Source organism: Vombatus ursinus, unplaced genomic scaffold, assembly GCF_900497805.2.
Source record: "Vombatus ursinus unplaced genomic scaffold, bare-nosed wombat genome assembly UNPS02014816.1, whole genome shotgun sequence".
Classification (NCBI taxonomy): Eukaryota; Metazoa; Chordata; class Mammalia; order Diprotodontia; family Vombatidae; genus Vombatus; species Vombatus ursinus.
The window spans coordinates 7,391,359-7,416,112 of record NW_020954594.1 but is presented as its reverse complement, the minus strand read 5'-3'; the positions used below and the strand labels follow the sequence as shown (position 1 = coordinate 7,416,112).

Genomic DNA, 24,754 nt, shown 5'->3' with positions numbered 1-24,754 from the left:
GTGTGTTATATTTCGCTTCTTTTCCTTCCAAGCTGCCCTTGACATTCATTCTACCAAACTCAGAACAAATAAGTTTGGCGAGTTGTGTAGGGATAGGGTTACAGTGTCATGAGCTAGGGACTCAGGGAGGCCCCATTTACTCAAGATTGAAGCAATAGACAATAGCCAAAAACAGTTCTATTAAATATATTTTTTTTATTTCATTCAAGGCAAAGCTAAATAAAACTCTACAGTGCAAAATGTATCATAAAGGCAAAGCATCCTGATTACATCCTTTCTGTCTGTGCTTGTACACAAATACATATGTATATGTATGCATATATACATATATTTAAACATATAAATGCACACATACACACCTGCGTTTCCCCAGAGGCCCCTAGGCCTAGAGACTTCCCAAGGCCTATATGTGTATCATATCAAGACATGGTTATATAGGTTACTTATATAACCACATGGTTACATAGGAAAACTAACTATAGGAATTGTTTTCCATTCAAGCCAAAGGAAAAATATCATGCACAGTATAGTCAAAAGCACTGCATATCATGTGGGCAGTGGAAATATTGGGAATATGGATTGGAACAAAGAAAAGTAATGAGACCCAAGGGACTTCTCCAGAGAAAGTCTCTCCCCTTGGCGCTCCCTCCCTGCCATGGTAGCTGTCCTCCCTGCAATGACATGAAATGGGCTTCTACTCTGTGGAATCCTCTGTCAGCTTCTGGACATTCTAACAGCCACCAAGCAAACCAAGGAAGGTGATCCCTGCCTTGTCTTGCATCAATGTCAGCCTCCTTGCTGGGTCCCCTGATTACAAACCTTCGTAAATTCATTTCCACAGGGAATACACATGCTTTCTCATGACCTCCACCATGCATACTACATACATACATACATACAAACCACATCTACGATCCCTTCTATCTACACAGCCTGTGTGCATACCCCTTCTACACACTTGCATACATTCATACTTCTTCCATAGACCTACACCCATTCCCCCTCACATACCCCAGAAATGCTCACCTATGTACAAGACCCCATACATGTACTCCCTCGACATCCATTCACATACACATACTCCCTACACATATTCACACACCCCATACACACGCTCATGGCCCACACTCACACACACTCAACCTTCTCGACATACACTCCCTGCACCTTTAAACTTCCCCACATTCAAATTCAACAAACATTTGTGCAGCAACCACTCTAATGCTTTTCAGTGCTCTAGGCTTTAAGATGCCAACCTGCATTGGTAAAGGGAGTTTTTTTGCTTCTTGCTGTTGTTCAGTTGTTTTCAGTTGTGTCTGCATTTGGGGTTTTCTTGGCAAAGATACTGGTGCCATTTCCTTCTCTAGCTCATTTTACAGATAAAGAAACTGAGGCAAACAAGGTTAAGTGACTTGCCCAGGGTCATACAGCTAGTAAGTGTCTGAGGCCAGATTTGAACTCAGGTCTTCCTGACTCCAAGACCTTCACTCTATCCACCACACCACCCAGCTGCCTTCACTGGGGAGTTCCCTATACTGATGAAATCCAAAGTGTAATCCCTATTCCCTATCCGATGCTTTCTTGTGTCCTAGAGATAAACCTGAGTTTCCAAAGGCTATGCCACAAAACAGTGAGCACTTGATATTGTGTGGCCATCAACGAGGCAGACCAGCTGTCAATCAACCATGTATCCTCACTTTGCCTGCTCTCTGAGATCAGCTCCATCTACTTTGTCTAGATTTTGCACAGTTGTTAGTATCTTGTCTCCCCCATTAGACTATGAGCTCCCTGAGGGCAGAGACCATGTTGTCGTCTCCCTTGTGTCCCCAGCACTTAGCACAGTGCTTGGCACACACATAGTAAGTAGTTAATAAATTCCTGTTGACCGGCTGACTGCATTCCAAATGCAAACTGGTCATGTAATCCTATAGATATTCATATGCACACACACTTGTGCACATTTGAAACACACACACATGCAAACACATGTAATAGGTATACATAGATTACTCACAGTCTCAGACACGTATTCCCCTCCCACTACCACTTACAAATACCCATCTAGCCAAAAGTATCCCCCATGAAATATGACCAATATAAGCCATTTCAGTCCCCAATTATAGAATTCATGGTCAGAGGATGACAAAGCTGTTGTGAAAACCAAAGTCAACTGCACAGATCTTTCTTTCTGATGTGAAAGGACAGGGAGTGCAAAAGGGAGAGTTAGTCTCCAATTGATTTCTTTGGTCTTATCCACTCAAACAGTCTTTTATAGATTTATAAAATATTAGAGCTGTAAGGGACTTTATTAACTCATCTAGTCCAGGGATTTCTAATCCCTTTAAGGATGAGAACCCCTTTTGAAATCAAAACCTTTCCAGGACCCTAGCCCAGTAGCATTCTCATTCTATTGTACTTTTAGCATCTGCAGATACTACCTACTCATAGATCCCATACAGTAACTCCAAACAACACCCCCATGAGTATAAAGCCTATAGAAACAAAGGCCACCAATCTAGTTCAGTAACCTTCCTTTACCGAGGAAGATACTGAGCCCTAAGAGATTCTGTCAATGACAAGTGAATTTAAGTTCTGGACATTCAAGTACAACTTGGCAAAGTAGGCTCCCTTTGAGCAAAGAAACTTCACCAGTTATCCTACACCTTCCCTTCCATGGAATTCCTCCAACATTGCAGGAGATGCATGAGTGGTGGCTCTACATATACTTCCTACTACGTAGCCAAGACCATGGGAGAAGATCTTTAAGCAACATAGGTAATGTTTCCAACATCCTAGAAGTAAAGAGAATTCCAAGGATGCATGTGCAGTGGTAGGGGAGACAAGGATGAAGAAAAGGAACCCACCCTCTGAACAATCTGTCTGATAATAATACTCTGCCTCCTGGAGGACTCCTGAGTCAAAAATTTTTTTTTTTTTTTTACAATCAAGAACTGGTCAAGCCTCGCAACACCTCAGTGAGGTAGGTAAGTATTATTATGCCCATTTTGCGGATAGGGAAAACTGAGGCCCAGAGAAGGTAAGTGACTTGCCCAGGGTCACCCAGCAAGTAAGTGGTAGAGCTGGGAATGGAAAGATCTCACTTGTCTTTTCCCTTCCTCTCAAACTACCCTAAGTACTAGACCCCAAGATCTTTTTTCCCCAACTTGTGCTTAATGTAGAGGCTAGAAAGGAAAAAGAAAGTAGTTTTCCATGAAGGCAGCTACAAGAGGTATTTGCTGGATGGTTGGAAGCCCTGATCTGTCCACTGCCAAAGGGCTTCTCACCCATGGAAGTCTGAATGTGCATATAAAATCTGGCCTAATCAAAGCAGGACAGAATGGGAACAATTGTAGGAGGAGAAAAGGAAGAATGGGAAGCCTGAAAGGGGTGCACAGCACCAAGCATGAGGCAGAAAGCTCTGGAAAACAAGTAGCCAGGATTATAGTGGGTGGAGCCAGGACATAGGCCCCTGTCGAAAGTGGGCCTAAGGGGAGCCTGCCAAATGCCACTTCCCAGCTCTATGATTTTATTTCCTTTATCTTCTGTGAAATGGGAAATTCTGTCCCAGGGAGTCCCCAGAGGCAGCTACCATAAGTACATGGTTGGTGAAAAGGAAAAAAAGAGAAACTCTGGCTCTTCCTGGGCAAACCACAGAAGTTGAGCCTGAAAAATCTAAATGAGGCAACCATAGGCAGTCTCACCATTGAGGATAGGACAGGGTCTGTCGGCTCATGTTGGCACCATGACGTAACATCACTATCACCATCCCCACTACCCTTCCTTCATTGGGCCGCTTCTGTCTACTGCTTTGAGGCACAGTCACATGGATTCTCAGAGCTCAACCACTACCTTACCTGATTGCTGCAATCATTCCCACACCACATCCCCCAAACCCCTCTCGTAACAGAAGCCCAAGTTAACTGGCAAGGACCAAGCTGAATCATCCTGATTACAAGCTCCCACACCCTACTCACTCCTCCTTTTCCCAGGCCAGTAGCCCTCTTTGTGAGCTAGAGCAGATTTGGAGGACTCTTTTCTGCTTCCCATGTCAGGTGCAACTTTCTATCTCCCAGGGCATATGCTCAAATGCCAAGGGTCTAAGGCACAGACTGTCCCCACTCATAGGGATGTGCATACCAATTCTTAGAACAGCAAAAAATAACAATTACAATAATAACAATAATAATAATAACTGTGGGTGCCTGTTCCCCTAGGTCCAACCCAACCTTGGAGAAAGGGTAATGCAGGCTGAGGTTAAATACCTAACACTGAAGCAGGGAGTGGTAGTCAGCAAACCCAAGGCCTCTCTCAACAGAAGGAAGGAAAACTCTAATGTCTGCAGCCAGAAATGGAAGATACCTAGAGAAAGGTTCTAGCCCTTTACTTAGGGATCATGCATGGGCCTTATTCATGGGGGAGAGATGAACAGCTGTGAGGAAAAGAGATGACTGGAAAGAGTGAAAGTGAGATAAAGGGAAAGTACACTCAGAATCACCAACAACATGGCAGTCTTTCTCCAAAAAGGAAGAGAAAGGGATCCAGGGGGCTGGAGGGAGAGGGATTGGATGTGGGTTCCCAATGAATTAGCCATAGTCCTGCCATGACGAAGAGACATGGGCTCCCAGGTATGGGTGGGGCGGGATGGGCCTGGGGCACAGGCCATGGCCTTTCCCAATTGGGGAACTTAGGCACCAGGGAACTAAGGCTAAGTCAGAGCTTCCAGTCCCCTAGGGAACTGAGACTCAAAGTCTCTGGCCTTGTCTAGATTAGTTCTCTCTCAGTAACATAGGAACTTGAGCCCCTGAGCTACAGATTTAGAGAACAGAGAAAGGGTTTAATGCCTGACATTACTGCAGGCCAAGGAGCCAGGATTTTCCCTTTTCCCCATCTTCCAATGACCCAAGGTGCAGAGTGGCCCAGCTCAGAACTCCTTACTCAGGCCTCTGAAGTGAAACTTTCCCAACTAGACCTGAGGCGATGAGAGAATGCCCCGTGTGCCTCTCCTCCCAACTCTGGCCATGGGACTGCAGGCTGGGGTGAGAGGAGACCACTTACCCCACAAAACAGGAAGTTACATCCCTATCTAGTTACATCTAGAAGCACCAACACCTGAAATGATTCATTCCTATACCCCCACACACAGAAAAAAAGATATGAATCCTGCCCAGTTGACCTCCATCCCCAGAGTTCAGTGTTCAGGACTGCAAATGCCCCCCCATGTCACCATAGGGACTCCTCCATGTCTATGCCCCCATATCCATAGAAAGGATCTTAGGGGACCCAGAGAATATGAGTCCTTTATTTGGATGGGGGAGTACTGAATAGGCCTTTGAAGATAGGGGGTGAATGGAATGAGAGAAAAGAAGAAACCATTGAAAGAGGTCAGAATGGAGTAGGAGTCTTATGAGAGGGAGACAGGGGACAAAAGAAGACAGGCACTGAGAACCCCAAGCAAGATGACACTTCTTGCTGTGAAAGAAAGGGAAGGAGACCCAGAATTGGAGCTCCTAATGAACTGGTCATGGTCCTGCCTTGACCAGAAAGACAGAAGGTCTATAGGTCAGGGCAAGGGAAGTGATGGGACCAGAGCATGAGCTTTACCCATTGCCAGCATAGAGGGAAGGGGTTCTCAAATATTGGGGAAGAAAAATCAGGGTAGAGAAGGGTGACTGGAAGAGAAGATCCTCATCTACACACACCCAAGCCTTAGGGTGTGTCTCATCCTCTGATGTCATCCCAACTCTGAGTCCCACACAGTGCTCTTATACTACTTCTCCCTGCCCTCCACCACCCCCTCAACCACAGGACTTCCCCTGGTCACCTCTCTCCTTTTTTGCCTGACTTATCTGCATCCTTGGAAGGAGGAGAAAAGAGAGAAAGGGTTGAGGGGCTACAGCTAAGGGAGCCAGTCTAAGGAGGCCCCATTGCTCCCCACCCCTAAAGGATTCCAGTCTGAGCTAAGCAGCAGGCATCACAGGCACGTGGGTTCTATAGACACGGCCCAAGCATCAGTTTCGTTAACAAAAATAGAGACTCTGTAGTTGTGATGTTGAATGCAGTATCCGCCTGGGCCTCGAGGCCAGAGGCTTACAACTTTGGTGTTGCTTTCTGTTCTGCTTTGGAGCCGGCCATTCCGTTCTCAGTGTTGTCATTCCCCGATGAATTCACGAGGCATTCCTTCCTGGAAAAGCAAAGAATCATAGACTTCAGCATTGCAAGAGACCTTTGAGGTCATCAAGAACAACCTTCTCTGCCACCCACTGCGACCCTGGCTACTCAAGTTTCCCAGTGCTCTCTGCCTCGTGCTTGGTCCTGCCTGCTCTTCTCATGCTTAGCATTTCTCTTTATAGAATTCTAGTAAAGGGGCTGCTAGGTGGCACAGTGGATAGAGCACCGGCCCTCGAGTCAGAAGGATCTGAGTTCAAACCTGAGTTCAAACTTACTAACTGTGTGACCCTCGGCAAGTCACTTAACCCTGATTGCTTCCAAAAAGACCAAAAAAAAAAAAAAAGGAATTCTAGTGACAGAGGGCTCATTGGTTTGCAAGGAAGACCTTCCATTGTTGGACAACTGTAATTGTTTTATAATTGTCTTTGCTATAACTCACACTTTTTAGTCCTAGTTTTGCCTATATAAAGGTAATAATGATAACACCACATCTCTAAGGCACTTTACCTACAATAAACCTGCAAATTAAGGGGCAGTGGCAGTATGTATCATTAGCCCTATTTTACAGATGAGGAAACCTAGGCTCAGAGGGGTTAACTAACTTGCTATAGTTACATAGCTACTAAGAGTTGGAGAATGACTTCAAAGAAAATGCTCTAATCACTTACATAGTGGAAGAGCAGGTGAGGTACAAGCCTTGGGAACTCCCTCCCTGCTCTTCCTTATAACACAACACTTTAATGTGGGAGAGGACAGCGGTACTAATGAGCTGTCCCCAGGAAGGACACCCTAGAGGGAGATGAGAAGAAGGTGATATCAGGATTATCACTCTCTCCCTTCTTCCCTGACCCCAGGGGAAAGAAAAAAGCAAAATACAGGAGAATACTGATGACAACGGAGTCTTTCACTACCAGTCTCCTTAGTTTCAGGAGACAGGAAGGAGTGAGAGGAAAATAGAGTGGGGAGAGGTATGGAGAGGAAGATGCCTAGATGATGGCTGGGAAATGTCGGTATAAGAAGGATAGTGTGACTGGAAGAATATTTACACAGGAGATGGTGTGATAGGAGGGAGGTGCCTGGGCTGTGTGAAGACAGTAGAATGGATAGAAAGAATTTGACAACAGGAAGACTAGAACAGTGGGATAAATTTGAGGTTGTGGCATGCAAGAGAACAGTGAAATGAATAGAATGAGAATGCAATGAGAACAAGAATGGTAGAATAGAAGAGGACAGTGGAATGAAGAGAAAAATGGGATAGGCATAAGAACAGCAAAATAAAGGAAAAAAGGATAGGATAGAAACAATGAGAGAGGGCCTGAGAGAAGTGCAATAGTGGGAAGGTTAGTAAGATATGAAGAAACATTATGGGATATTGGGAGGATGGGAGGCAGATCTAATGGGTTAGGGAGAAGGATGATCAGATAAGAAAAGCAAGGTGGATAGGAAGGACAGAGGTAGGTTAGGAAGATAATGGGATAGAAAGGATGATGGTAATAAGATGGGGAGGATGATGGGGTAGAGGAATACAATAGTACAAAAAAATACAACCTCGGAATAAGGAGAAATAGAAAATTAGAGATGAATAATCAAAGATGAAGGAGAATAGTTAAATAAGTAAAAGAAAAGTGGGTTGGGAGGAATGGCCCAATGGAGACAATAGTTAGAAGGGAAGAAAGATAGGATGGCGAGGATAGTGGGATTGAAAGGATGTGGTGTGGGAAGAGGACAAGGGAAAAATGGTCAGACATAGAAAATACTATAAAATAAGGGAAAGCTAGCATGACCACAGGCAAATCATTTAACTTCTCAGTCTTAGTTTCCTCATTTGTAAGAGTGAGAAAAAAAACACTTGTACCACCTACCTCACAGGGGTGTTATGAATATCAAATGAAATAAGGCATTCAAAATCTCTTTTCAAACCTTAATGTTTTACTTATAAATATTATTATTACTAGAAGGAAGGAAGACAGAAAAAGGAAGAAAGGGATGAGGATGGAAGATGACTGTGAACTATGGTAAGGATGATGGAATGGGGAGAATAGTGGAACAGAAGACAGTGGGATAGGGAGAAAGGACAATGGTGCTGATAACTCACTTCTTTTCTTGGGTTTTCTTAATGATGAAAGTAACAAACTTCTTAATCAACATGATGACAATGAGAAGTCCAATGAGACCACCCACAACCGAGAGGATGATGATTGTCACAGTATTATCGACTTTCACCACTATAAGGAAAGAAGAGGAGAGGAAGAAAGAGTTAAGAGGTAAGCAAGCCCCAGATCCATGGCCAGCTAGTAGCATTGAGGTATACTAGAAAGAGCACCGACTTTAGAACGAGAATGCCTGAATTCACCTCTATGGGCCTCAGTTTCTTGATCTGCAAAAGGGGCAGGGGGTAGGGTGGTATAGTTTTATATGCTTTGATCAAAATCAATCAGTCAACAAGCGCTTATGAAGAATCTACTGTGTATATGACTAATGTGGAAATATGTTTAATATGATTGTACATGTATAGCCTGTATCAGATTGCATGCTGTCTTGGAGAGGGATGAGGAGAGGGAGGGAAGGAGAGAGAGAAAAAATTGGAACTCAAAATCTTATAAAAGTGAACATTGAAAACTATCTTTACACGTAATTTGAAAAAATAAAATACTATTAAATGGAAAAAATTGAACAAAGAAATGAAAAAAAAAGAACCTACTGTATGCTGGGAATACAAAGACAAAAATTAAATAGCCTTTACCTTAGAGCAGCTTACTTTCTATAGAAGGAAAAATGTGCATAGCAGGAGTAAGGACCAAAAGCAGCCCTTCCCCCACAACCTTCTTGCCAATGATTTTTTTTTCTTTTCTGGCTAAATGTCTCCACAGCTTTAGGAGGGAACCCAGAGCCCCCACTACACCCCAACCCTTAGGTTCACTGCTTCCTTCCCAAAAGTGACGGACCAGGCTCCTTTACCACCACCCCTTGCCAGGTGGCCACTCACATCACTGGGATGAGCAGGGAGTCATCAACTACGGGGAAGGACCACTAAGCTTTCCCATTTGCCATGCTACTATTCCCTGTAGACCCCAGGTATTGCCATATGACCTGCCAATGCATCCTAAGGACTCCTGGACCTTTCCATGATATCTGCAGTTGAGCCCTTCTCTCTATGCTGTCTCCCTTAATTAGAATCTGAGCTTCTTCAGAGCAGTACCTACTTCATTCTTCTTTTTTTTGTTCCTTTTTAGGCAATTGGGGTTAAGTGACTTGCTCAAGGTCACACAGCTAGTAAGTGTCAAGGGATTGGTCTGAGGTTGGATTTGAACTCAGGTCCTCCTGACTTCAGGGCCAGTGTTGTATCCACAGCGCCACCTAGCTGCCCCCCTACCTCATTCTTCTATTGGAATCCCTTTGTATCCCCAGCATTTAGCACAGGGCTCGTAACATAGTATTTTATAAATGTCTTTTCATTCACTCATTCAAGTATATGCAAAATAAATACATCAGCAGCTGGGGAGGGTGGGGAAATGAGGGAAAGGCTTCACATAGGAGATATCACTTGGGCTAAGCTTTCAAAGTTATTAGATATTCAAAGAGGCAGAGATGAGGAGGGGGGATTTTCCAAGTATAAGGGACACCCTGTGTGAAGGCAGAACTGTGACCAGAGCCCAGATCATTGGATGCCAAATATAGGGTTCTTTCCATTAGGCCATGCTATCTCCATTTACTTCATGACAGTCTCCTCCTGCCCCATAAACACCCACTGGCGGCATTCCTTCCCACCCTCACACCTTTGTCCATGGGATTCTGTTTCGTTGTAATACTAGTTTTCCATAACTACCAGTATCTTCTGATGACACAATTCAGTGCATAATTTTATTTATTATCATTTAATTCCCTAGAGTTTCCTTCCTTGGTTCCCTTGCCACATTGCAAGCTCCTTAAGAACAAATCCAGGGCAGCTAGGTGGCGCAGTGGATAGAGCACCGGTCCTGAAGTCAGGAAGACCTGAGTTCAAATCCGGTCTCAGACCAAACACTTGACATGTACCAGCTGTGTGACCTTGGGCAAGTCACTTAAACCCAATTGCCTCACCAAAAAAAAAAAAAAAAAGAACAAATCCATGTCTCCTACTACTTCGGTATTGAGCCTAACTATACTTAGCATACTATAAGTATTCATTTACTAAATACTAGTTGACTGATTGATTAATAGATACCCCAGTTCTTCTAGGAAGCTTTCCATAAAACTATCTGGGAGAGAGTACTCCAGTCCCCTCCAGCCTCTTTTTGTCTAAACATTCAACTTCCCTAAATCCCTCTCTTCTAACTACCCCACAATATGCACTCACTGACCTCTCTGTACACAATAAAATTATTAATGTCTCTTGCTGATGCTTATTCAGTCTGTCTAATATCTGTCTTAGATTATTATAGAAACTTCCAAAAGAACAGGGACTATGTGTGATTCAATTCAGTGCCTCAGAGATAAGAACCTGATTAGAATTAATTTTCAGTTATCTATGATAATTAATAGAATCTGTGGCACGAATATGCCATACAGTATCACAGTATCATCTAAAAATAATGCATTTGGACTCACCATAGATTGATTGCACAGTTTTTTAAAAGTATTTTTCCTTGTGGTTATTGGGTGTGGGTGTGGGTGTGTGTCTGTGTGCATGCATGTGTGTTTTCAATCTGGTGTTTAAGTGAACAGGATTGCCTCAGTTATTTCCCATCTTCTTATCTATACCCTCTTGCTCAATCTTAAAGGCACACAAGTCCCAGCTCCTCTAAGAAACATCTTTCATCTATACCAGCCTGCAATGATCTCTCCCTGCTCTAAATGGCCACAATGCTAAGAGCTAGAAACACACAGTCAGCACTTTATCATAGTGTGGTTCTCTGTGCCCAAGCAAAAACTAGATGCCCATTTGCTGGGGACATGGTAGAGAGCAAGGAGTTAGTTGGACAAGAGGGCCTCTTAAGTTCTTTCCAATGCTAAGATGAAACCCTGGTCACAGATTACATGAGATCAGATGAGATCAGGTTGGCTCATACTGAAATGGTTATAGAATCACCCCTCACTTCCTCATCTGTGAAATAGGGGGGTTGAACTAAATGAGCTCTAAATGAGTCCCTTTCAGCTCTAACGTGTCATGAAGCATAGATAATCTATATCAGTATCACCAAGTTCCATATCTATTCAAAAGAGTAAAGGAACAGATAAATCTCTGAGGTCCCATGCAGCGGCAGAATGTCTCAGAAAGAGGCCCATAGGGGCTAAGAGGCTTGCCCAAGGCGATGCGGCTGATGATTAGTGACTGAGCTGGAAAGAGAACTCAGGCCTCCTCCACCCCCGGCCAATGCTCTCACTTATATCAAATAAATCTCTAAGCCACAGTCATGCTGAAAGAATTGACGTCATTATCTATTATTCCACTACTGGTTTCTAGTTTTTAGTGAATTGGTGGGGCCTCACATCAATTTCTAATTATTTGCTTATAATTGAGTGATTACAAATACCGCTATAATACAATGACCACAGCAGGCACTGAACCAATAAATGATTGAATAACAGCCACTAACTGTATCCTAGTCTCTTTTCTCATCCATAAAATGAGAAGATGGGGCTGGACAAGATGAGCTCAAATATTCTACAATTCTAATATCCTACATGTCACTTACTCTTTTTGACAGTAAGGATGATGACAAGGCCAGGATAAGAGAAAAATCTAACTTCACTATAGTCAATGGGGGAGAGCCAATGGGGGAGAGTCTTATAGGCTCCAGAGATCTGGGCGTTACATTTTCACTGTGAGTAATCGGGACTTGATTTGTTGTTATGTTGAATTCTAGACTTAAGAAAGTGATGAAGAAATGTTTAATAAAGCAGATTAAACTTTAAAGTGTATCATGCTTTTCAGAGAGCTGGTTGTTAAACACTTACCAGCACACTCATAAATATAGTATATTTTCTAACATTTATATAATGCTTTAAGGTTCATAAAGTGCTTTACAAATGTTATCTCATTTTACCCTCACAACAACCCTGGGAGATAAGTGCTATTATTATCCCCATTTTACAGATGAGGAAACTGAGGCTAAGAGAGATTAAATGACTTGCTCAGGGTTACATAGCTAGTAAGTATCTGAGAATGGATTTGAACTGAGGTTTTCTTGACTTCAAATTCAGCAATTTATCCTAAGTTTGAGTCTTGACTGTTCTATACGTAACTGATATAACCTTGAGAAAATCATTTCCTTTCTCTGGGCTTCAGTTTCCTCTTCTTTAAAATGGGAACAATAGAACTTCTTCTAAGAACGTAGGATTGTTTCTGAGAAAAGAGTTTTTTAAAATGCCATATAAGGGGTAGCCAAGTGGCACAATGGATAGAGCACCGTCCCTGGAGTCAGGAGGACCTGAGTTCAAATCTGGCCTCAGACACATAACACTTATTAACTGTGTGACCCTGGGCAAGTCACTTAACCCCATTGCCTAGCCAAAAAAAAATAAAATGCCATATAAATATGAGTTGTTGTTCTGCCCACTCCTCCTCCCACCATCACCCCCAAAGACTCCACCTCCCCCATCCCCACTACATACACTTGTCAACAACAATGAGAGAGATTGTAGCTTCATGCTGGGCATTCTTCTCCTTAGGATTTTTCACACGGCAAGTGTACTTTCCCTTGTCCGAGAACTCTAGGTTAAGAATCAAAATCGAGATGTTGTTCTTTTTCTCCTTGACAGAGCCGGCCATCTCGATGCGTGACGGGTCGATGTTCGACCTAATCTTTGGTTCTGACTTTTCATTTTTCACCGTCCCATCCAGCAGCTGTGGGGAAACAGAGGAGAAGAGAGAGAGCCCCAGAAACCAAGGAAAAATCAGAAAAGGCTAAATCTTAGTGACCAACCTTCTGTTTCTGGACAGAACATCATTTGAATCAGTAAAGATAGACTCTGGAGATGGAGAATACACAGTCTTATCTGGCTATAAAAATTATTCCATTTACCTAACTCAAACCCTAACCTGTTTATATCTTGTCCAGGATTCAGGTAGGAATTGAACCAGAAGAACTCTAAGGTTAATGCAAAAGCTAAGATTCCAGGATTCTATCCATCTCCTCAATCCTTCTTCCCAACCGTTAGGCAAAAGTGGTGAACTTACCTCATTTTGACACAACCAAGGTGACAAATACCTGTCTAGCTCATGAGAAAACAAGAGAAAAAAAGGACTGATCAGAGGAATGAGAAATTCCAATGTATTTCCTGCTCAAGCCTAGAAGGGCTTTGAGACAAAGGTTCCATGGGACACAGGGGAAAAGCAGGACCGAGCAGAAAAGGGCTTTACCTTATCCTCTCCCTCCCAATCTCTGGCCGCCACCACCACCACTCTCTCTTCTCTCTTGCCCCAAGAATACTCACATTCTTGAATTCCTCTGAGTTATTGAATGTCCACCAGAATTGTAGGTTTTCAAAGCCCATACAGGTGGAGAAAGTACAAGGCAGCAGGACGTTTGTTCCATTTACAGCTGTGATGGTGGTAGCCTTCCCCACAGATACTTCCAGGGTCAGGGAACAAGGGAACAGGAGGAAAGCTATTCCTAAGGAAAATAGAAAGAAAAGGATCACAGTGGAGGCTCAATTCCAGCAAAAGACAATCAGATATTTACCTGATGGTCCTGGAAGTCAGGAAGCCTTCCCTTTGGGGTACTTTTCTTTTCTTCTGTGTGTGTATGTGGGTGGGGTGTGGGTGAGAGTGCATGTGTTGGAAAGTACCGTTAGCCTGACATTGCAGAAATTTTACTCACTGGCCTAAAAATCAAAGAACGTAAACAGATTGACTTTCCAAAAATCAGAGGCTGACACACAGTAGATAATAAATATTTGTGGGAGGCTTTAGGGGAGGGTTTCTAGAAGGTAATCCCTGGCAGTACTAGATCCAGGTAATACTCTGGATTTGACTATGTAGAGTCAAATCCACGGGCATTTATGAGGTGCTTCCTATGTCTGAGGCACTATGCTCCACAGAAGAGACCAGAACCAATGATGGGTGAAAAACTACTGAGGCAGGTTTCAGCTCAATGTGAGGAATAACCTCCATAGAATGTTAGAGCTGAACAGGAATCCAGAAAATCATCGAGACAGACATTGTCAGATGAGGAAACTGAAACCCAGAAAGGCTTGAGTGACCTGTCCAAAATGGCCAGTTATTGAGAGACAAAGCCAGCATTTGAACCCATGTCTTCTGACCCCACGGCCACATGACAATGCTTCTGATGGGCTGCTTTCTAATCATTCACAATGAACTGTTTGCTTCTCACAAGATGGTTAATTTTGTCTCATTGGAGTTGTTAAAGCAGAAGCTCCGGAATTTTGTAGGGAAAGTCATGCAGGATATTGCCCTATGTGACCAATAAGGCTCTTTCCAAGTAAGCCACAGTTCAGAGAAGCCTCTCACTTCCAGGGAGTCAGAACCTGAATCTGAGAGTCAGAATCTGAGCTGAAGGATGCCCCAGACATAAGCTGCTCTTGGGAGGAAGATTTTATCCCTTCTCTTTTCAGGAATCCAAACAAATCTTCTTTTCACACCCCAGAGCATGGGCAAAAGGCAAAGACTAACTTCCCTACTTTAGGGGACTGAGGACACCGAGACCTAGAAAGGGACCTCACTGTTCAGCAAACCCATCATGTTGTTGATGAAAGGACAATAAGGAGATAGTCCGGAAGACTTGACTCAGAAAAAGACTTAAGAACAATCGTCCTAGGAGCGAGGTCCTATTCTCGGTTTGGATTTTAGGCACAAAGGGCAGAAACCTCTGAACTTCTAAGTAGCCACCAGGGGTCGCCCCAACCCAGATAAACAAGGCTCTCGGCAAGGAGTCGGGCAATGGGAATAGGGCTTCCCAAAGTCTGGAGATGTTGGAAGCAAATAGGTTACTACTAGCCAAGGTGCTACCCTCAAACTCAAACCCCAAATCTAAAAACAGATCAAGAGAACAAAACGGTGAAGGCAAATGACTTCGCCCGCATCACCTGATTGTGTTCCCTGATTCATCTTCCTCCTCCAACCCTCTAAGTGTAGGAACTGGTGGCCATTTTCATGCCTTTCTCTAAACTCTTTTCCAGAGTGATCTCATCCACTACCATGGCTTCAATCATCACCCCAATACAGACGACGCCCACATCTGTATCTGCTTCAATCTCTCTCTTTCACTATAGTCCCACGCCTCCAACTACTTACAACGTATTTCTCTAGGGTGTCCCACACAGCACCTCAAACTCAGCATAGCTAAAACTGAACTTCTCATCCACCCCAGTAGAATTCTTTCTGTTGGTGGCACCACTATGCTCCCAGTCAGCCAGGTACAAATGAGTAGAGAGCTCGGCCTGAAGTCAGGAAGACCCGAGTTCAAATACAGCCTCATACACTTGCTACTGTGACCCTGGGTAAGCCACTTAAACTCTGTTTGACTCAGTTTCCACAATGGTAAGATGGGGATGATAATAATAGACCTACCTCACAGGGTTGCTGTGAAGATTAAACAAGATAATAATTATAAAGTATTTAGCTCCGCACCTGGTACATTGTAGGCACTTATTAAATGCTTGTCTCTCCTCCCACTTCTCTCATAACTCCTTCCCTCTTCCCCACCATATCTAATGAGATGTTCAGTCTTGTTGATTCTTTTTCAGCAATTTTGCCCTAGGTCAAAGGTTTTTAACCTGGGGTCCACAGAACCCAAAGGGCTTATAGATATTTCAGTCTGTGAACTTGGATGGGGAAAAAAATTATTTTTATTTTCACTAACCTTCCATTTCCTTTGCAATTCTATACATTTTATTCTGTGCTTTTAGAAATACTTTTTTTTTCTGAAACAAGGTCCATAGGTTTCACCAGACTGCCAAAAGGGCTCATAACACACATGAAAAAAGGTTAAGAACCCCTGCCCTAGATGGTGTGGGAATTTAGATATCTATACCCTTCTTTTACATTCAAACTGCTACCACCCTAGTTCAGGTCCTCATCACCTCTACCTTTTATCATTATAACTGGTCTACCTAATGAAAGGTAGTATGTTATGAAAAGTACACTGGGGCAGCTAGGTGGTGCAGTGGATAGAGCACCAGCCCTGGATTTAGGAAGACCTGAGTTCAAATCTGCCCTCATACCAAACACTTGACACTTACTAGCTGTATGATCCTGGGCAAGTCACTTAACCCCAATTGCCTTTAAAAAAAAAAAAAAAGTACACTGAATTTGGAGCCAGAGGGCCTGGGTTCAACCTTGGCCCTGCTGCTAACTTACCTGAGTGACCTTGGGCAAGTCACCTCCCTTCATCTATAAAATGTTAGAGTTGACTAAATCAGAGGTTCTTTACCTGACAGCCAGGGTCCCATTTGGGGGTCTATGAAGATATTTCAGGGAAACTGTGAACTTGGGTGGGAGAAAAATTACACCTTTATCTTTGTTAACCATTAGTTTCCTTTGTAATTCTACATTTTATTTTGTGCATTTAAAATCCATTATTCTGAAAAGAGGTCTTTAAGCTTCACCAGGATACCAAAGGGTCTATGACCCAAAAAAAGTTAAGAATCCCTAAACTATGTTCTGTGAGAAATGATGAGCTAGTTCAGGGGTGGGGAACCTGTTGCCTCGAGTTGATTTTGATGGAAACACATGCATGATGGATAGAGTACCAGCCCTAGAGTCAGGAGGACCTGAGTGCAAATCCAGCCTCAGACACATAACACTCACTAGCTGTATGTGACTGTGGGCAAGTCACTTAACCCCAATTGCCTCACAAAAAAAAAAAAAAAGACATGCTGAAATAATGAAGAATGAAATGAGCAGAACCAAGAGAATACAGTTATACACAGTAAGAGCAATATTGTTCTAAGAACAGCTTTGAACAACTAAGTCATTTTGAGTATTATAAATATTCAGATTAACTACAAAGGACCTGTGAAGGAAGATGCTATCCATCTCCAAAGAAAGAACTGATAAATGGAAGCATGCATAGGAGATATAGATATATATGATAATATACATGTATATATATACATATTGTATATATTATATATGTGTGTATGTATATGTAAGTGTGTGTGTGTCAAATGGTGGCCTTCTGTAGTGCAGAGTGGAGAGGAAAGGAGGGAGACAGTTGGGAATTTAAAATGTAACAAAATAAATAAATGTGACTTAAAAGTTTTTCAGACTTAGACTAGATGATCTCCAAAGTTTTTTCTGGCTCTAAATCCTACGACTGAGAGGATCCAGGCCTCTAGTGAGGTTCCATGGGAATGGAAGTCACTAGACAGTAGCAACCAAATAAAGTATTCTCTGGGGCCAGAGGCCAAGATCTCCAAGGAAGGGCAGGAAGCTAATGGAGAGCCTACAAAGCCCAGGGCCTGGAGCCTTCGAGGCTCCTTCTATATTGAGAACATTGTGCAATACTTCTCTTCCTCCCTTCAGCTCATATACCACCTCCTCCAGGAAGTCTTGTCTAATCCCCTCGGCTGAAAGGGATCTCTGTATCCTCACATTTCTCTCACCACTTGGGTTGCCCTTGTGCCCCTATCACATTCTGTCACGTCTCATATTTATTTGTGTACATGTCTTCCCCCCTCGGTAGATTACAAGATCCATAAAGTCAGGAGCTATGTTATTCTTCACCTTTTTATCTATCCCTACCCACCCCCCACCCACCCAGCACAAGTTCCTGCACATAGTAAGTGCTTTATACTTAGAGCTTGGAGGTACAGGAAATAAGCTTGACACCTGGAATTAGGTAGACTTCAGTTCATATCCAATCTCTAATTCTGAACAAGTCACTTAACTTCAGTTTGCCTATCGGTAAAATGGGGATAATAATAGCACCTACCTCTCAAGGTTGTTGTGAGAACAAAATGAGATAACATTTGTAAAATGCTTTGCAAACCTTAAAGCCCTATATATAGATGCTTTTAGTTGAAATGGACATTTGCCAATAAAGGTCATAAGGGAAACCCATACTAGTTACATTCCTAAAAGAATGAAAGGAAGAGGCATCAGGGGGAAAGTTGTTGTCAATAATAACATCTTAAAGAGTTTCAAAACCAGTTAGAAACTGGTTAGATACTTATTTGATCTTCAAAAATCCTTTGAAATAAGTAGCTGCAGTTATTATCCCCACTTTACATATGAGGAAGCTGAGTCTCAGAGAGACTACGTGACTTGTCCTTGGCCATGTGGCTCCCAAGCATCCTGGAGGCAGGATGGGAATCCAGTCTCTCTTGACTCCAAGTTCAGGAAGCACTGCTCCATGATGTGGATGCTAAGCCCCAGGAGCCTGACATCATGGAAATGAGCTCTCTTGTTCTTAGAGACAGTCGGATGGAATGCTAGGAGGCAATCTGGTGCCATAGTGGATAGAGCCACTGTACTTAGAATTCAAGAAGACCTAGGCTCAAATCCAGCCTCAAACCCTTAGCTGAGTGACTCTGGGCAAGTCACTTAACCTCTGTCTGCCTCAGTTTTCTCATCTATAAAATGAGGATGATAATAATAGCACTCACCTCCCATGGATGTTGTGAGGGTAAAATGAGATGTTTGTAAAGTGCTCTGTAGACCTAAATGAGGGCAGCTAGGTGGCTCAGTGGATAGGGTGCCAGGCCTAAGTCAGGAAGACTTAGCTCCCTGATTCAGATCTGGCCTCAGACACTAGATGTGTGATGCCGGGCAGGTCACTTAATCCTGTTTGCCTCAGTTTCCTCAACTGTAAAATGAGCTGAAGAAGGAAATGGCAAACCACTGCAATATCTTTGCCAAGAAAACCCAACTGGGGTTACAAAGAGTTGGATGCGACCAAGCAACAACAAAACCTAAGTGCTAGCAATTATCATTATTATTATTATTATCATTATGAGAACGAGGAGCACTGAACTGAAAGTCAAAGGACCTACAGGGAGTCCCAGTTTGGCCTGTGTGAGCTCGGCATCACTTAATCTCTCTGACCTTTGGTTTCCTCATGTGTAAAATGAGAATAATGCTTGTTCTACCTTTCTCACACGATTGTTGCAAAGAAAGTGCTTTGTAAAGTGCTCTATAAATATTAGCTATTACTTTTACCCTTATTCCAAGGAAACAAAGAGCTAATATTTATGTAGCACTTTAAAGTTTGCAAAATGCCTTACAAATATTATCATTTGACCTTCTCAACCACCTTGGGAGGTAAGTGCTATTAATATCCCCAATTCATAACGGGGAAACTGAGACTCCCAAAGGGACAGAGATTAAGTGATTTGCTCAGGGTCACACAGCTAGGATTTGAACTCAGGTCTTTCTGACTCCAGGTCCAACACTCTAATCTCCCAAAATACCAGGAAAATAGCTGAAGACAGTAGATGATAATACTTTATGTTAAAACAAGGCTTAACATGTATTTTCTCATTTGTTCTAGATAGGTGATACAAGTGTTATTATCTCCATTTTATAGAGGGGAAAACTGAGGCCCCAAAGTGACCTCCCTAAGGTCACAAAGCTAATTAGTGAAAGCATTGGAACTCCAACCTTGATCATAGGTCCCTTTTAGCTCTTTTTTGTTATTGTTAATATTTAATTTTTTTCCAATAACATGTTAAAACAATTTTTAACATTCGTTTTTAAAATGTTTCTTGATCTACAAGATTGCTTTAGAAGTATTCTAGTCTAGCCCCCTTCATTGTACAGATTAGAAAACTGAAACCCAGAGAAAGTAGATGATTTGAGGTCCTGTGGTTTCAAGTTCATTCCACAACACCCGGAGGAAGCCAAGAGAGTGAGAAAGCAGAAAAGGAGGAAAAGAGATAGAGTTTCTTGGAGGAAGAGAGAGAAGAAAAGAAGCAATGAAGAAAAAAAACAAGACAAGAAGAGCAAAAGAGAAAAAAATGGAGGGATGGAGAGAAGGGAAGAGCACCCTCCGAGGATGGAAGGCAAATCAGGAACGCAACTTCTAACCGTTATGTCTACTTGGCCTCATAGACGCACCCCAACCTCCCTTGGCTGCAGACGCCTCACATTGTCCCCCACACAATCCCCAGGCCTTCGGGGTGGAGTCAGGACACAGCCGGGGCTCCAGTCCCCCGAAGGCGGGCCAGCAGCCCCCCAGCACCAGCGGCTGCTCTCTTGCTCGCAGGGTTTGCCCAGGAATCCCGGGCGATTACTTGAGTGCCGCATTGAGCTCGGAGAGATGCTGGCCGCCTGCCAGCCTCGGGAAGGGATTGATCGAGTCAGTGCAATCCCTCCCGCGCCGGCTGCGCTGATTCGGTGAACCTGCATCGGCCGGGAAGGTGGAGGCGGCTGTCCTCGCCTGACTCCTGCAGCAGAGACGCTCTCGGCGGCCGCCCTCCCCTTCTGGCCCGGGCCGCAGGCCCTCCCAGTGACATTTAGCTCGCCCTTCCCCTGGAATTCCCTTTCCAAAATGGGACAGAGTTGTTTTCGGTCTCTCTCTCTGATTAGCTGCCCCCGCCTCTTTTTATCGTCTACCAGGAGTTAAAACTGGAAAGGTTCGCCGCAGCCATCTGGTTCAACTCCCTCATTTTGCAGATGAAGGTGAGGCCCAAAGAAAACGAGTGACTCGTCCAAAGACCCACAGCGAGGAAGGAGCAGAGCCAGCATTTAAACCTAGACTAATGGCTTCAAATCCCAGGCTCTGTCTATTGCACCAAGTCGTTTATTTCCACTCTTCTAGGGTCCAGGATGGCCGCCAGTCAGCCAGGACTCCCTAAGACCGGAGCGCCTAGCTTCCCACCCCCCTGAACCCCGGCAAAGCCTTTGGTTTATCTGCTCTGAATTCCGGAGTGTGCAGCGTAGATCTGCCTTTGGTGCTGAGAGCCAGGGCCTACCGAGAGGGACCTGGGAAGATGGGTTCTTCAGTCAGACCCAAGCCCGTGTGCATCTGTAAGCCACTTATGGCAAGTTCGCAAAGACCGCCTCACGGAGTTATAGGAGAGGTTCGAGGAGTCTTTACCCCTACTTTACTATTTCCCAGAGGGCTGGGGTTGCGTGGCTGTGAACAAACAATTTCTCACTAGGAAGTCAAGGAGACAAGGTCCTAGAATGATCCGCAGAAATTCCCCCAAACAAATGCTTCTGCACAGATGCCCCTGAGAAAGCTCCCGTGGCTAGGAATTTATTGCAATTCGAGCCACTGACACCTCAGGAGACTTCACCCAGCCACCAACTTCTGACTTTTCCCCTTCCTCTTCCTGACATATTTTTGGGTGTCTCCTTGTTTCTTTCTCTGCCTCTCTGTCTCTCTGTCTGTCTAAATCTGTGTGTGTGTGTGTGTGTGTGTGTGTGTGTGTGTGTAAGTCCCTAAACAAGGCAATCCCAGGATTTAACAATCCTCACTGTTCAATTCCTGCTTATATCTAGCCTGAATCTATCCTGCTGTTTCCTCTTTCCCTGTCCAAGAAGAAAACAAAGGAAGGAGGAAGAGGAAGAAGGAGAAGAGAAAGGAATTCAAAAAGAAAAAGAAGGTGGTACTGAACATCTAGTAGGTCATATGGGAAATAGAAGGCCATACAGTGCAACTACCCTTCTTTTACAGATAAGGCAACTGAGGCCCAAGGAGGTTAAGTGACTTGCCCAAGGTCACATAGATGTTCAATAAAAGTGAACATCTAAGTAGAGGAGCCATAACAAGATTTGGAAGCATCTGAACTGATTTCCATAGGAGCACAGATTTAAAGCTGGGACTCACTTTAGAGTAATTTCATCTAGCCCCTTCACTTTACAGATGAGGAAGCCAAGGTGCTAAAAGACTAGATGATTTGCCCAAAGTCACATAGATAGTAAATGCCAGAGGAGGCATACGAACTCCCAGGTGCTTGAACTCCAAAGCCAAGTGCTTCTTACTTATACTCTAGCATCCCAGCTCTGCCACTTGTACCTGTGTGTCCTTGGACACATCTCTCTTCTCTGGTGTAACTTTTCCTCATCTGTAAGATGGGCAGTTAGGTGGCACAGTGGACAGAGCGCCAGGCCTGGAGTCAGGAAAACTCATCTTTCTGAGTTCAAATCTAGCCTCAGACACTTACTAGCTGGATGACCCTAAGCAAGTCACTTAGCCCTCTTTTCCTCAGTTTCCTCATCTGTAAAATGAGCTGGAGTAAGAAATGGCAAACCATTCTAGTATCTTTGCCAAGAAAACCCCAACTGGGGTTACAAAGAGTTGGACACAACTGAAAAACAACTGAACGAAGATGAAAGGATCTTAGATGTTACCTTAAGTCTTTTCCCGTCTTAGATCAATGCTATTAAATACTTTTTTAAACAACCATGTGAACTGATGCGGGTGAGGGAGATAACAACTGCCCAGCAAAAATCTGCTTTTCATCCTGCTGGTTTTGTGTTCCTTTACAGAACGTTAGTAAATGAGTCATCCTAGACATCATCTCATCCCCCCACAACCCTACACATACACACCCTCCAGAGAGGTGAAATGTCCAATATCATATAGCTTATTAATGGTAGATCCAGTTTCCTGACTTCTAGGCCAATGTTCTTTCCAGAACACCACTTTTTTTTTTGCCTGCTATCCTTTGTTATTAGCTAAATACATTGCAATTTTAAAATCCACGACATTCTGACCAGGGCTTCCTTTCACCTCTGCCCCCAAAGGGACCTGGGAACAGTTAAGCCAGACAGATGATGCTGTTTGGGCAAAGATGCACCCCTTGCCTTCCCCCAGCTCCTGTTTCCAGAAGCAAGTCCAAAGCTGCCTCTAGCAGATGACCTTCTAATGGTAGGTTTCAGCTCTTCTCACCAGAGGCCTTCATTCTCTCCCACCATCCTTCTGACCCAGAGCTAGAGGAGCCAAGATGCTACAAAATCCGTAATGGCTGCATCTCTGGAAGAGTCTGTCCCAGCTAGCCCAGGTGAACATCCAAGAGCTATGAGGACCCCCCTGGAAAAGATAGGGGTACTCAACTCTGAGATTAGATTTGCTTTCCCTCAGGGTGCAAACTTATATCCAAATGAGACCACCCCAATCCCCTTAAGTGCATAGAACGGAAGGGAAAAGGGGAAAATTGGAATGACTGCGACAGAGGCTGCACTATTTCTTTAAAGATGAGGAAGCAATTTCTTTGAGTCTCAATGCAGAAGAGCACATATTGCTGCCTGACTCCTGTGTGTTTAGGGGGATGACTTATCTGTAATACATTCAGGGTTTCCAGAGCCAATCATTTCTGTTTCCACCATGGCCTGGAGGAGGAGAGGGACAAGCTGAGAGATGGTTTCTAAATGACAGAGAACTCCTTGGAAATAAAAGGCCAAGTAACAACCCTGGGGGGACAAAATCAGGGGCCTAGGCTGCCCTTCCCACGTCCCTTCAAGCAGGGTTATTTCTGAGGCCCAAAAGATGAACCTTTTCAACAGGTTCAGCCTTTGTTATGGGTCTACTCTGTGTCAAGCATTGTGTAGGTACTGGGGATAGAGAGGAAATGTAAAACAGACCCTGCTCTCTAGATGCTTATGATCCAATTCTGGGAGCTGGCATGGTGTAGTGCACAATGACAACTTTCTAGATTTAAGAATCAGAGGACCTAGGTTTGAATCCCAGCTCTTCTCCTTACTAGCTAGGTGACCTTGGAAAAAAGTCATTTCATCTCTCTGAGGCTCAGTTTCCTCATCTGTAAAACCAGATGTATGGTCCTTTCCAAAACTGTGAGCTCCTTGAAGGCCAGGGACTATATTTTGCCTCTTTTTGTTTCCCCAGCACTTAGCACAGTGCCTGGCACATAGTAGGTGCTTAATAAATGTTTATTGACTGAGTATACTATGAAATGAGAGGTATTCACATAAGTAATACAAGCAAGAAAAAGTGTGATTTAGTATAAAGAAGAGGTCTAGGCAAGCAATATACAGAATCTGAAGGGGAAAAAAAATCTTCAGGGCTCTGCCTCCCCAACCACTATTTCTCTATGTCTTGTTAGGTCCAGCTAACCAGATAAACTGGTAAATGTGAATTAAAGTTGCACAGAGTGGGGGGCTTAAGGAGTTCTGATTTATCAGAAAGAACCCTGGGCTTGTGCAAAAAAGCACTGAGTTTCCCATGGGGTCTAATTTTCATCCTGCCACCTGGTTGAGCTTCAATAAATCATAATGTATCCTTGTCTGGTTTCCTCATCCACAAATTAGGCATAATAACAACTCCCTCTTTTAACTTATAGGCTTACCCAGAGGCAAAAATAAGGAAAAAAGATCTGCAACTTACTATACAAAGGACCTTGGGCAAGTAGAATTTACAGTAAAATCTGTAAAATTAGGAGATAGAACTAAATGGCCTTCCTTCTAATTCTAAATCTCTATCCCTACATATATAAAAACCTACTGAATCAGTCTTAGAGTTCATCCAGCCAAAGACTACACATTCTTTGACAATGAAGAGAAGCAACATTTCAGCCAAGCTGACATTTTATCTCCCATTTCCTTGTTGCTGTACATGCTGTCCTCCATGCCCAGAATGTACTTACTCATCATCTTTGACTCTTAGACTCTATTACCCTGTTTGTTTCAAAGCTCAGCTCCCATGCCTCAGTCTCCCACATGATACCTTTTCTAATCACC

The 24,754-nt window shown here is 43.5% G+C and overlaps 1 protein-coding gene across 1 annotated transcript in view; it reads right to left on the bottom strand.

Annotated features, from left to right (window-relative positions):
- Positions 1-3,047: 3,047 nt before the first annotated feature.
- The window catches only part of SCN4B (sodium voltage-gated channel beta subunit 4), a 34,895-nt gene continuing 13,188 nt past the window's right edge, over positions 3,048-24,754 (bottom strand). Inside the window, exons 2-5 of the mRNA XM_027835628.1 lie at positions 13,585-13,763; positions 12,763-12,994; positions 8,264-8,393; positions 3,048-6,181 (exon numbers count right to left, since the gene is read on the bottom strand). Coding sequence (XP_027691429.1) covers positions 6,088-6,181; positions 8,264-8,393; positions 12,763-12,994; positions 13,585-13,763 — 635 coding nt within the window. The 3' untranslated portion in view covers positions 3,048-6,087. The remainder of the gene's footprint in view (positions 6,182-8,263; positions 8,394-12,762; positions 12,995-13,584; positions 13,764-24,754) is intronic.